The sequence below is a fragment of the Pan troglodytes genome, chromosome 15 (assembly GCF_028858775.2).
Source record: "Pan troglodytes isolate AG18354 chromosome 15, NHGRI_mPanTro3-v2.0_pri, whole genome shotgun sequence".
In the NCBI taxonomy this organism is placed as follows: domain Eukaryota; kingdom Metazoa; phylum Chordata; class Mammalia; order Primates; family Hominidae; genus Pan; species Pan troglodytes.
This window is the reverse complement of record NC_072413.2, coordinates 91,075,152-91,088,848: the sequence shown is the minus strand read 5'-3', so window position 1 is coordinate 91,088,848 and position 13,697 is coordinate 91,075,152. Positions and strand designations below refer to the sequence as shown.

The 13,697-nt window shown below is 51.8% G+C and overlaps 1 protein-coding gene across 2 annotated transcripts in view; it reads left to right on the top strand.

Annotated features, from left to right (window-relative positions):
* The window catches only part of ITPK1 (inositol-tetrakisphosphate 1-kinase), a 180,000-nt gene that overhangs the window by 37,960 nt on the left and 128,343 nt on the right, over positions 1-13,697 (top strand). The window contains exon 3 of one of the 2 annotated variants that reach the window (XM_016926632.3): positions 2,542-2,566. The exons of the other annotated variant lie outside the window; for it this stretch is intronic. Within the exon in view, the coding sequence (XP_016782121.1) occupies positions 2,542-2,566 (25 nt within the window). The remainder of the gene's footprint in view (positions 1-2,541; positions 2,567-13,697) is intronic. 2 annotated transcript variants of the gene reach the window in all.

Sequence of the window (13,697 nt, the reverse complement as noted above, 5' to 3'; positions counted from 1 at the left end):
CATCTGTTTTCAGTGAGAGACTGTTTTTTTAGGACTAAGGGAGGGAGAGCTGCCTGGGATGATGTAAAATGTGGACTGATTGGAATTGACCTCAGTAAAGAGAGGAGAGTCACACGCTGGGATAACCCGGATGCCAGCAGGGTTGACTCAGAGGGAAACCGAGGCCCTGGCCCAGAGCCCAGTGGAAGTCTGCGCTCCTCTGTCACCGGCCTTTCCCATTGTGCGGTTCACAGTCTCGGTGATTTGGGACTTGAGTTTTCTGTCCTGGAGCAGGGCCGCTGGAGTTTGGGCTGGCTCCTCAAGGTCCTTTGATGTGTGTCCTGGGTCAGGTTCCCGTCAGTGACGCTTCCTGCCGCTTTCTCATCCCTCTGGGGTGGGGGGCAGGATGATTGGGAATGAGGCAGGGGCTGAGGTGTCCACAGGTGCTCAGAAACGGTGCAGGTTGTGAGCCGGTGGTTGGGTGTAGCACAGGTTCCTCATGATGCTATCTGTCACTGTGCTGTGGGCTGTGGTGGCCCAGGGCTATGCTGTTGTGTGTCTCCCCTGTCCCTCATGAAATCGTGGAAGCAGATGGATATTGGCCACCATTCCTACAGGAACTGCAGACAAGCTAAGAGACACTGAGGGTCCCTGAATGCCTCAACCAGGGTGGTTCTCAAACTGGATTCCTCGGGGCCCAGGTTTCTGTTGAGGTGTCGGGGGTTTGAGGGAAGGTGGGCTGGGTGCTTCCCACAGTGGGACCTGGTCAGCTCTCCTTGGCCTCTGTCTTCCTGTCTCATGGAGTGGCTCCTTTGTGAGGCTCCTCAGTGCCTTGCTATCAGAAGGTGTTGAGGAAGCCCTCACTGAATGAGCTGACAAACAGATGTAGGAATTGGTGGGCGGTGCCTCAGCTGTGCCATGAAACAAGGGAGCAGGGGTGCCCAAAGGTTCCTGTGGGGCTTGTGCCCATCTCCTCCCTAAGACCTTGAGCCTCTCAAGGGCCCAGACTGTGGAGGTTGCATTTGTTGTACCCTCCGAGTGCTGGGCCCAGGAGCTGAGCTAAATTGTTACACATTTACACCTTCATCTGCCAGCAGCCGTTGAGGAGTGTCTGTGTGCCAGGTGGGCATCATAACTGGGCACGGGCACACATAGCTTTAAAGTTTGACATAGTCCCTGCTCCAAGGAGCTTGGGTGAGTAAACCACACATTCCTGACCTTGCCTGGCTGCAGCCATCTCTGAGCATCTGCTGGAGGCCTTTCTTCCCAGCACAATGTGCACAGTATGCTGTCTTGGGTGCCTCGGTCCCTGCAGGTCCTGGTGGCCCTACACCAGTGCTCGTCCCTGGCTCATAGCAATCAATACCCCAGAACAAAGGGCCGAGACAGTGGTAGCCTTAAGTTCTTCCAGGTTAGGAGGCATCCTGGAGAGGCTATGCTGAGCCAAATCCTCAAGGCTGGGGTGGGAGGTGGGCACCAGGGCCTGGGAGGAGAAAGCCCTGTGTGCCAGAGCTGCACAGGTGGGCACTTCCTGGGCCCACAGTAAGAAATGTGGGGTGGGGGAGGCTGGACGTGGTGGCTCGCGCCTGTAATCCCAGCACTTTGGGAGGCTGAGGCAGGCGGATCACCTGAGGTCAGGAGTTTGAGACCAGCCTGGCCAAAATGGTGAAACCCCATCTCTACTAAAAATACAAAAATTAGCCGGGCATGGTGGTGGGTACCTGTAGTCCCAGATACTTGGGAGGCTGAGGCAGGAGAATCGCTTGAACCCGGGAGGCGGAGGTTGTAGTGAGCTAAGATCGTAACATTCCACTCCAGCCTAGGCAACAGAGTGAGACTCTGTCTCAAAAAAAAAGAAATGGGTCAGGGAGAGAAGGGTAGGAGTCAACAGAAAGCCTTTGTGTGTTCTGGGCAAACCCCGACCCAGGCCATGAGGCTCCTAAAATTGGGTGGCAAGAGTCAGGTTAAGTGGTGGCCGTGGGACTGCATGTGAGCGGGGAGGATGTGGAGGACATGAGTGCAGCTTGGAGGCTGTTGGCAAGGCCAGGGCAGGCATCAGTGGGGCGTTGGGAAGGCAGCGGGCAGGACTGTGTGGGCCTCCCGTGTGTGGCAGTGGATGGGTTGGGGCATGACTGGCTGTGGCAGGTCCTGGGGCGAGACCTGATGGGGAGGACATGGGGAGCTATGGGGGTTGAGCTCGGCAGGGACGGCAGGTGGTGGGGATGGTGGTGAATTCGGTGGCAGGGGCCTTGGGACGACCCAGGCTGGAGCTCGGCCGACAGAGGCCCGGCCCAGGAGTGGAGGGAGGTGGCTGGCGTGGGGCCTCCAGAGAACTCCAGCAAGTCCCTCTGCAGAGCCAGCCCTCTCAGTGGGAAGGTGGTTTGAGGAGTGGCTGGGAGTGGAAGGCATGGCCGTTCTGGGACAGTAGCAGGAGAGGCGCAGCTGCCGGCTCCCTCCTGAAACCCCCTCATGGTCCTGCCCTCAGCCGGCTGTCGGGAACCTTCGGAAAGGACGTGTCCAGCCTGCTGGAGTAACGCTTGTTTTCTTTGTTTTTCTCCACAGGAAGCGAGGGATGGAAGTTGTGCAGGTGAGTACAGACCGTGTCCCCATGGTTCTTTGGGTAGTGGGGCCCTTGGTGCCCACCTCTCTGTCTCTCCTCCTGTCCTCCAGCGTTGGGCACGGCTTTCTCTCTTCTTCACGTGCAGCTTGTTTTTAGCTCCCCTGTGGATTTGATGTGGTTTCTGCCCTCGCCTGGGCAGACTCCGATAGGGGCTTCTCGGGTTTGGAGGGTTGCTGTGGCTTTGTCAGTGGGGAGAGGGTTGGTTTGGGAGTCCTGAGGGGGGCGTGCATGGCAGTGGTCAGGTTAGGGTGGGTGTGGGAAGGGTGAGGGGGCAGTAGGCACCCAGCTAGATGTCCAGTTGTCTTGTGCTTTGTGTAGCCTCACCCTGGGTGGACTCGGTTCAGGTGCTCATTAACTAGAAAAAGAAGGATGGATGGAAGAAGAAGGAAGAATGGATGGAGGGAGAGGGAAGGATCTTGGAGGGAGGGGAAAGGTGGACAGATGGAGGGAGAAGGAAGGATGGAGGGAGAAGGAAGGATGGATGGAGGGGAGGAAGGGTAGAAGGATGGATGGAGAGAATAGGGAAGGATGGATGGAGGGGAGGAAGGGTAGAAGGATGGATGGAGAGAATAGGGAAGGATGGATGGAGGGGAGGAAGGGTAGAAGGATGGATGGAGAGAATAGGGAAGGATGGATGGAGGGGAGGAAGGGTAGAAGGATGGATGGAGAGAATAGGGAAGGATGGATGGAGGGGAGGAAGGGTAGAAGGATGGATGGAGAGAATAGGGAAGGATGGATGGAGGGGAGGAAGGGTAGAAGGATGGATGGAGAGAATAGGGAAGGATGGATGGAGGGGAGGAAGGGTAGAAGGATGGATGGAGAGAATAGGGAAGGATGGATGGAGAGAATAGGGAAGGATGGATGGAGGGGAGGAAGGGTAGAAGGATGGATGGAGAGAATAGGGAAGGATGGATGGAGGGGAGGACGGGTAGAAGGATGGATGGAGAGAATAGGGAAGGATGGATGGAGGGCAGGAAGGAAACATCAAAATACTCTCAGACTCTATGTGAGGGGCAGGCTGTGTTATTTGCACTAAAGGCTGTACCTGGCACCTAATGGGTACTTGGTAAACCTGATGGTGGCCTGGCCATGTCCTCTGTTCCCCACGCTGTCCCCATTGAGGGTGACTCTGTGGTCTGTGCGGCTGGGCTGGCATCCCATCTCCTTGCCTTACGGGCCTCATCTGCCTGTAGCTGCAGAGAGGGGAACTCAAGCTGGGGACTAGATCAGGGTAGTGGAGGTGCTGGCCCCTGCTAGAATATCTAAGGGGCTTTCAAAAAGCCCGCTGGGGAGCTCTTCCAGCCCACCCCTGTTAACTTCAGCTCCAGGCCTTCCCTCAGCGGCCATAGGAGAGCAGCGTCCCCATTCCTGCAGGTTCAGCATTGCAGGCCCCAGGTTTCCCCTGCTCCTGGGACCAGACTGGGGCTGGTTGACGGGTGGGGCTGGTAAAGGATCCTCCTGACCTCCCTCCTGGTAGTTTGTGGGTTGAACTTGTCACTGGAAGACTGAGATTTGTTTTGGGATAAGGAGGTAGTTTCTGGAAGCCTCTCAGCAGCTCTAGGTTTTTGTCCAGGCTCTTCTTGGCTCTGCAGAATTGCATGATCTGCACTAGATTTTTCTTTTTTCTCTTCTTTTTTTTTTTTGAGAAGGAGTCTCGCTCTGGAGTGGAGGCTGGAATGCAGTGGAGCTATCTCAGCTCACTGCAACCTCTGCCTCCTGGGTTCAAGTGATTCTCGTGCCTCAGCCTCCTGAGTAGCTGGGATTAGAGGCGCGCGCCACCACACCCAGCTGGTTTTTGTGTTTTTAGTAGAGATGGGGTTTCACCATGTTCCTCAGGCTGATCTTGAACTCCCGACCTCAGGTGATCCACCCACCTTGGCCTTCCAAAAGTGCTGGGATTACAGGTGTGAGCCACCGCGCCCAACCTGCACTGAATTTTTCTGTGGGCTTTAATTTCTCCATCATCAAGTGGGGGATACTGGAATTCAGGAATGGCTTAGGGGTGTGTGTTCAGGGACCATTTCTGTTTGATTGGTTTTGGCGGCCTGGAGGATCCTAAATCTGTGAGTGGGTGGGAACAGGGGTTGATCTGTAGTGCCTGCCAGGGGTACAGGCATGGAAAGAGGAGGTGTGGTTATTCATCTCATCACGGGGTTAGGTGGTCTCTAACCATTGCACCTCTAGGATGCGGTGGCTTCTATTTCCCTTTTAGCCCTCTATGATGGTTCACTGGGAAATCCACGGATCCTTTACAGATGCTGCTTTACCCACAATAAGCCTGAGACTGACAGCTGGGGCTCACTGTGCTCAGGAAGGCCCCGGGTTGCCCTGTGGTTCCGCCCAGCCACTTGGGAGGGTCCATGGGGGAACTGCTGTGGGAGCCATTTTCAGAGGAAATGAGTTCAGGCGCTCCCCAGCAAACACACTGCCTGCGAGGGCAAGACAGCCTTCCCCCATGCCTGATCCTGTCCATATGCGACCTCAAACTGTCACACAGTGGGTGTCACCCCCACCGCTCGAGGAGAGGATGAGAGATGGACAGGGGTCGGCGGGTTTCATTTATGTGGCATTCTGGGAAGATTTAGACTAAAATCTTTAATCCGCTCGGTCTGTGGGAGGAACAGGAGACTGGAGCCATTGTGTCAGAATGTCCGGGGCAGAAGAAGCATTGCGAAATCTTTCTAGACATGTATGCTGTTCGTTTAGGTGGTGGCTTGGGGGAGGAAGTGGTGGCTGGGGACCAGAGCGAAGCCAAACTGGACACTCCAGCATCTAAAAATAAAACCTACCACGATACCTCTCTGTTCACCTCCTCCTGGCATCCCTGCATTTGGAGAACTTTTAGATTTTAAGACATTGAGAAAGACTCTGCAAAAACAGGAAGCCAAGCCACTTGGCTGGCTTTTCAAAATCAGCTGGGCTTCTGTGCACAGGATCTCCAGGCTGCTGGGCCCTGGGAGCTGGGGGTGTTTGCAATCCTCTGGGTTCAGGTGCTGGTGACTGAAGAGGACACACGTCCCCTTGCTGCCAGCCGTCTTCCTATGTTTCCTGTGTCTGGTCCCTGAGGGGCGTTTCCCGTTCTGTACAGCCACCCAGGGATGGTGGGGTGTTAAGTACCCTTTTGAGGTGGGGAAACTGAGGCTCAGAATGCTGTGCTTTCTCTTGGGGATTTCAGCTGGCAGTGGTGGAGTTGGGATTTGAGTGCAGGTCTGTCTGTCTCAAAAGCCTGTGGCCCATGGTTTTCTGCTGAACAGTCTCCTCTGTGTGTTCATAGGTTCTCCATTTACTAAATGCTTCCGTTCCTCTTATACCTGGACTTTGGCTGCTATCTAAAAAAAAGGATGTTGGGGCCAAGGGTCAGGACTCAAGACTGCAAAATGCTGGTGACCGGAGGTCGGTTGGTCATGGGAGTTGTTTCTCTTCCTGTTATTTAATGGCAACAGTAACAGTCCTTTTATTGAGGACTCCAGTGTACCAAGCATCGTGGGTTTACTTTAAGGAAGCATTTGTGTGTAACCTTCCCGAGGTGGGTGTGGGAGCATATTTAAGAAAGTGGATTTTGCAGATCTCAGTGTCCTCAGGTGCCTGTGCTGGAGGCTGAGGAGCTCGGGAGCCCTTCTTCCCTGCCACCCCTGTGCCTCTTCACCTCATTCCTCCTCCCACCTCTGCAGAGGATTGTGCACTCTGTGAGGCGCAGGGCCACCTGGGGTCATCAGGTTCCTGTCTGTGTGACCTTGGGCCAGTTGCCTAACGACGCTGTGTCTTTCTGCTCATCTGTAAAATGGGGATAATCATGGTGCTGGTCCCCTGGCACCATTGTGAGGACTGAGTTACCTTGGGTGAAGTAATTGGCACTGGGCCTGGCACACTGGAAGCTGGCTGTCTGCAGGAGAACTGTACACTATCCACAGGCAGACCTGACCGAGTGTGAGACCTCAGGGCATAAAACCCTCCTGGTGGTCAAGTACAGTGGCCAGTCATTGTCATCCTGGGGCCAGGGAGGTATTTCCAGTTCCCTGCTTGCAGCAAAATTCAAAGAGTACCTGATGGTGTCGTCAGCTGATAGCACATTAAGAATGACCTTTGTTTTGGGTGGCTGAGGTGGGTGGATTGCTTGAGCTCATGAGTTTGAGATCTGCCTGGGCAACATGGCAAAACCTCGTCTGAGGGTTCCCCCCCAACCACAAATACAAAAAATTAGTCGGGTGTGGTGGTGTATGACTGTCATCCCAGCCGCTTGGGGCTGAGGTGGGAGGATCACTTGAACCCAAGAGGTCGAGGCTGCAGTGAACTGAGATCGTGCCACTGCACTTCAGCCTGGGTGACAAAGTAAGACACTGTCTCAAAAAAAAAAAAAAAAAAAGAATGATTTTTGATAAGAGATTACTAGATTACTGTAATTCTTGGCAAATAATTATAAAGGAATCCAAAGAATTTGCTATGGTAAATCTCTTTCCATTCCATTTTTTAAATTTGAATAAGTGGTTTCTGTTCTCACATCTGTAAAAATTAAAAAATGCAGATGAAATTGATAAACCCTGTCTTATTCTAGCAACAGGCAATATTCATCTGAGGATTCATGAAATAATTTTTCAAAAAATTCCCATTCATTGTATAGATGTATTTTTAATAAGATTTGTTTATTAAATTTTATTTATTTAATTTTTTTTTTTTTTTGAGGTGGAGTCTCGCTCTTGTCACCCAGGCTGGAGTGCAGAGGCATGATCTTGGCCCACTGCAACCTCCGCCTCCCAGGTTCAAGCGATTTTCCTGCCTCAGCCTCCCAAGTAGCTGAGGTTACAGGTGCCTGACACCATGCCCAGCTAATTTTTTTTTTTTTTTTTTTTTTTAAGTAGAGATGGGGTTTCACCATGTTGACCAGGCTGGTCTTGAACTGCTGACCTCAGGTGATCTGCCCACCTCGGCCTCCCAAAGTGCTGGGATTACAGGCATGAACCACTGTGCCTGGCCTAATTAAGTTTATTTTTAAAGGTTATTTCTTATACAATTTTGCAATATATTTCTGTCTTATTGATCAATTGTATACTTCTAGTAATTGTTATAATAATTCAGTCCAGGAGAAAACTTTTGACAGAGCTTTATGATCACAGGAAATCACAGGAAATTAAAAAAAATTAAAACATTGATTTTTGTATTTTTTGGCCCTATAGTATATAATAGGATAATCAGTATAAGGCTTTCAAGCATAAAATACACTGTGATAGTATAAACATCTCTGAGGGAGATCAGAGTTTGTGGAGGAAAAAGGAACACTGTTAAATTTCCAATGGTTAAAGAAGAGCTTGATTATGTAATTTAAAAATGGATGATGGTGAATCTCAAATCGCCGTGGTATTTAGATACCATTGGATCCATTTAAAAGAGAAACATTAACAGTTTTATTTTTAAATGTTAATATTTACAGTATGTTGGAAATTACATCCTCTACAAGTATTTAGACTTATGATGAGAAATTTTTCATATCAACTTAAAAATGTGCAAATAGATATGTAGTTTTAAACATTTATTTTGTGGGGGTTTGGTTTGAAGTCCACTGCTTCAGAACATTACCCTGTTTACTTCTCAGAACCAGGCCTGAGGCAAATCCTTCCTCGGAGAGGGACAGCACGAGGCCTTGCTCTCAGGCTGTCCAGAGGCCCTGATGGGGCTGGGCTGGACTGGGCTGACTCTGGGGCCCAGAACTGTGCTCCGAGACTTGCTTGGCAGTGGACTTGTCTGCAGACCTGGTCTGTTGGGCCACGTGATGATGATCATGAAAGACACAGCACTGTCTGCTCAGGGCTGCTCAGGCAGGAAAGGAAGTCGCAGGGGAGCCAGGACCCAGGTAGCTCAGAAGAAGAGGATGTCCTACTTTGTGTTTAGAGCAGGGAGTTGGGCTGCAGGACAAGGGAAGAGTGTAGTAAGGGTCGTGGGACCAGATGCTCTCTACCTCCTGTCTTGAGAGGCTACTTGTCATGACGGTGATGGTGGCAAGTGCCTGTTTCCTCAGCCCCGTGCTCTGTAGTATGGTAATGGGAATGCTGGACGCACGGGCCACCCTGACTCCACTATTTCAGTGTTGAGTTGGTCTCACTGAGTGCTGAGCTGAGGGCCCCTCATAGCCAGGCCGTGCAGATGGGACGCAGTAACATGCAGCAGTTTCCCCGACACTTGCTATGGATAGGCCCCAGGTGCTGGGGGCTCACACAGGCCCAAGCCAGGCCCCTTCAACTCTCTGTGATGTCTGCGGACAGTGGCCAAGGTAGGCAGGGACAGCAGACAGGCACAGAGGAGGGCCCTCACGCAGCCTGGTAAACCAGGAAGGCTCCCTGGAAGAGGAGTCTGGTTAGTGGCAATGAGCCCATCTATTCAACAGATCCTATCTGAGAGGCAAGGCCTGACAGGGCTTGACCCAGTTCCTAGGTCCTTGTGCTTCCTTCTAAAACACCTAGTTGCTAAAATGACCAAGTGCCAAGCACGGCACTATGATTACTTCCCCTGTACACAGGAGCCTTGGTCGTCTGTGGTCTGGGGAGTGGGGCTGGGGCTCTCCTGTGGGCCGGGCAGAAGGCCTGCATCAGCCTTGCTAGGTGCTGTCACCTGGGGGCACCTTCCACTCCGATCCAATCGTGGGGAAGGCTCAGGAGGAGCGGTTTCCCCATCCAGGGACTCAGTGCCTCTTTCTGGAATAGTCCTGAATTTGGTGGAGGAAGACCCTGAAAGAAAGACCCACCTGCTGCTGGGCCCCCTCCAGCCTGGACGTCGTTAGGGAAGTATGTTTTGCAGCCTGACCTCTGCCCTGGCCTGTTCTCTGGGCTGCCTTTCCCCAGTTATTGTAAAAGATCAGGGGCGAAGGTGACTGTTGGCATGAGAGGGCTCGGGGTTTGACTTTAAAATGCGAATGAGCAAGCTGTAAGTGTGAGAAGTGCAGTAGCCAGTTATAGATTCACTGTCCTCCATCCAAATTCCTTGAGAATTCAGACACTATGAAACCCAGTCTCTGGTGCAGCGGCTGTTTCTCAAGCAGGCAAGGAAGTAAGTAAGTTCTCCCAGCTTGCAAATGAGTGAATGGTGGGCATACGTCTTTGTGTCCGTGTTTTCTCCAGAGCTGGTGCTGGCTGGCGCTGGCTGGCATGCTGGTGACCTTTGTATATGTGTTTTTACCCCTTCCTGCACCAGACTTTCAGGGAAGGAGGTTGGGTGGGTGACCATCAAACCACCAAGAAAAGGCAAGTCTGAGAAAGAGACACTAAGACCCAAGGGAAGGTCCATGTGCCTGGGGCCGAGGCAGAACTGGGTGCTGGGCCTCTGGAGGCGAAGGAACTGTGGGGATGCCCACTGGCAGGGAAACCGTGGGGATGCCCAAGCCCAGGGGCAGGGCAGGCCTGTCTGAGCTGTGGGGGAGTGGTGAGGACGCAAGGCTGGGCATGTAAGGAGGAGTGGGCCATCAGGGGATGGAGGCCATACCTCCTGACATGGAATAAACCGGGCATAGGGGCTGGCAGGAGGCGAGGTGTTAGAATGGCCTTACAGACAAGGAGCATGGCCAGGGCCACATGCAGCAGCTGGGGAAGGGGGTCCTTTGGCTGCCAATGGCTTGGAAAGGCTACAGCCCCAGGCTTGAGGGGGCTAGTGAGAGACCAGGCTGGAGAGAGTAGCGGTGCCAGGTGAGTTGTTCATGGGGTGCTGTGTCAGGGGCATGGAGGGGCTTCTGCAGGCGAAAGCTGGGTGCTCCAACCCGAGGCTATGGGGGAAGAGCCATGGGGAGGATACATGGAGGGTGATTAGACAGGGCTGCACTGGAAAGCAGACAGCAGGGTTTTCTGAGAGGGGCTGTGGCTGCAGCCTAGTGAGGGGTGATGTGCTCTCCAGGGGCTCCTGCAGTGACAGAGGGCAGCAGGAGACAGATGGCAGGGTGTGGTACCTGGGTAGATGTGGGAGGTGAGAGGGGGAGGATCAGTCCCCAGACTCCTCCCTTGTTTCTGGCCGGAGTGCCTGGGCATGGGGGTGCAGGAGGAGCAGCCACCAGGGAGGGAAAGCCCATGCCAGCACTGGCGCTTTCCGATAGGTGTGCTGAGTGCAGGCAGCGGAGGCCTGTGTTGGTAGCTGCTCTCAGAATTCAGAGCCAGAGGGGACTCATGTGGTTGCGTGGTATGCATCTCTGGAAGGATTATAGGTGCTAAATTCTCCATCTCAGCATTAAAAATGTACTTGTTATTTAGGTTGTATTTTTACATGGTACCAACATTTTTTTAAAAGGTATGCTGAACACAGTGTCAAATGATCAATCCACAGCGGGGTTCCCTCTGCCACCCATACTCTCCAGCGTACCCCAGCTGGCTGACCCCGGTGCTCATCTTGATGGATTTTATTTCCAGGTCACTGGGGCATAGGTAGGGGTGGACACCTGTGAACATCCTTCCTTCTGTCGATTTTCTCTGCCGTGTGCTGTGGAGCCAAGCGTAAAGGGCTTTGGGAATAATGATCGCTGTGGGGTTCTGACGTCTTTGGAGCTGGGACAGCCCATGGTAGACATGCGGTCCACCCATATCCTGGGCAGTGGCTTTCTGAAGTTCACGTGAGCCTGACTCTGACCTCTCCCCAGACCCCATCACCTCCAAGGAGGACCACCACGGGCTTGGGGGCTGGCTCTGCACACAGTGTTTCCATGTGGTCATTTGAGGCCAGTAATGGACACAGATTGCTCTTGGCTGTGCCTCACTTCCCTGTGGGGTCCAGAGACCTGGGTTTGAGTTTCTGAGTCTGTTTCCTGGCTGTGGATCTTTTCCTTCCTCTTTAAAGGGATGACAGCGCACAGGACTGAAGACACCTAAGAGATGCTGAAGGAATATTAATTGATTTTTACTCATCTGTTGTTATGAATAATGGTGGCATTTCAGTGGGGAAAATACAGCTACAAATGAAACTGGGCTGTTGAGAAAGATACATTGTTTCAGTGTGGAGAATATAGTATTTTTTTTTTTTTGCCTCCCCTCTGTATCACTTTTGGGTTTCTAACAATTGTGGATTCCAGCTTACTCATTCCTTTTTTAAAAGATAGATTTTATGGTTTTTTTAAAAATTTGAAATGCAGGTATTTTTTTTCCCCTAAACATTGACAATTATTTTCATTCTCCATCATTTACTATTTGCTTAGGCTATGTAGATAGCAAATAAGACAAAGTTATGTGAAAGCATGATCCCCATAGTGTTTTTTAATGATGATACATGAGGTGCTGGGAAGGGTTATATAAATCAGGGTCTGCTCATAGCAGTTCTCCAATGTGGCCATTAAAAAAAAAATCACATTTTGGAAGACAGCGTGGGGAAATGCTCGTGAGTTGCTTTGAGTACTGTCGTCATACTCTGAGTGGTTTCATTTCTATCCGTTTTATTTTGGTTCCTGAGCTTTTTAGGTTTGCTGTTAGAAATAGAAGCTGTCACCGTGTTGCAGTCTTGGGCAGCTTCCGAAGCCTGTGGCACTCAGTTCTAGGGTGATTCTTTCTCCAGCCTTTGATGCACTGAGTCAATTTGAGCAAATCCTTTAAAAAAAAAAAAAAGTTCCCACATCCCATGTCAAGATAACAGAGCTCTGCCAGGGCAGGTGGGGCTCCCTGTGCTCCAGGGTGCCTGGGTGCCTTCTTGCAGGCAGGCTTCCAGAACCCCAGGCCCTCCTCACCACACCACGCAGGGATGGGACTGGATCTCCCTGGTACCTGCCACCCTTGCTTGGCTTTCAAATGTCAAGAATTCCGTGGCCTCAGTGGAGCGTGCCAGGTAAGCATTTTACGTAAAAGCAAAGAAAAGAGATGGAATGAAGTACACAGGGGAAATAGGAAGGGATGGAACGGGGGTTTTAGAAAGGGCCAGAAGCAAGATTCTGCTCTTAAAGTAGCTGACTGTCCTGGCATTCTGGGGTGAAGGTATCCATAGCATTGCTACTCAGAGTGTTATCCTAGGGAATCTGGGTGCAGATGGAGAAACTCGGATGCAAACACTGGATTCCTCAGCAGTCGGTTCCCGTTTGGCCTGGTGCAGGGCTGAGACTCTGAGGAGGAGGCATCTTGACCTGAGGGCCCTGGACTGTGCTCCTTGTCCAGCTGGGCGCAGCATCATCGTAGTCAAAGCCAGGAATGGAGATGCATTGCCTCAGGTCAGTTCCAAAGACCAGGAAGCGTCCCTGAGTATTTCAGTTGAGTAAGGACCTGGCATCTCCCTCTTCAGCCTCTTCCCTGCTCTCATATTTTTATTCATGCTTTTAGAACTGCTAAATCTCAGGTGGGTGCAGTGGCTCACGCCTGTAATCCCAGCACTTTGGGAGGCCGAGGCGGGTGGATCATGACGTCAGGAGATCGAGACCATCCTGGCTAACACGGTGAAACCCTGTCTCTACTAAAAATACAAAAAATTAGCTGGGCGTGGTGGCAGGTGCCTGTAGTCCCAGCTACTCAGGAGGCTGAGGCAGGAGAATGGCGTGAACGCGGGAGGCGGAGCTTGCAGTGAGCCGAGATCGCGCCACTGAACTCTAGCCTGTGACAGAGCAAGACTCCGTCTCAAAAAAAAAAAAAAAAAAGAATTGCTAAATGTCACCTTGGCAGTGACACCTACCCTGCTTTCCCAGCAGACGCCTCTGCCCCCTCCACACACACACACACACGCACACGCACACACGCACGCACACCAAGCTGAGCTGCCTGTTGGTGTGTCCTCCTGAGGCTGGGACTTGCTGGTCTCTGAGGAGCGCATGGTCTGGCCCTGATGTGTGCTGTGTCTACTGGGTGAGTGAATTAAGGACTGAGCTATTGTGCTACACAGGATGCGGCAGGCCTCGAGGGTCTGTGTGTGCTAAAAATAACTCTAGATTATTCTTTTGCTCATTAAGTAATATGTACTCGTGGAAATCTTGGGAAGTCAAGATAGGCTCACAAATGAAAACCCAGAGATAATTATTGAAGCAATTTTTACATAAAATATGCTCTTTTTTCTATATGATGTGCATTCAGGTTAGGCTTTTCTGTGTCCCTAGTTTTGCCACTTGTATTCGGGGGAACAGTTGAGCATTTGCCTGTGCCATTTAAACACCTTGGAAATTGCTGTT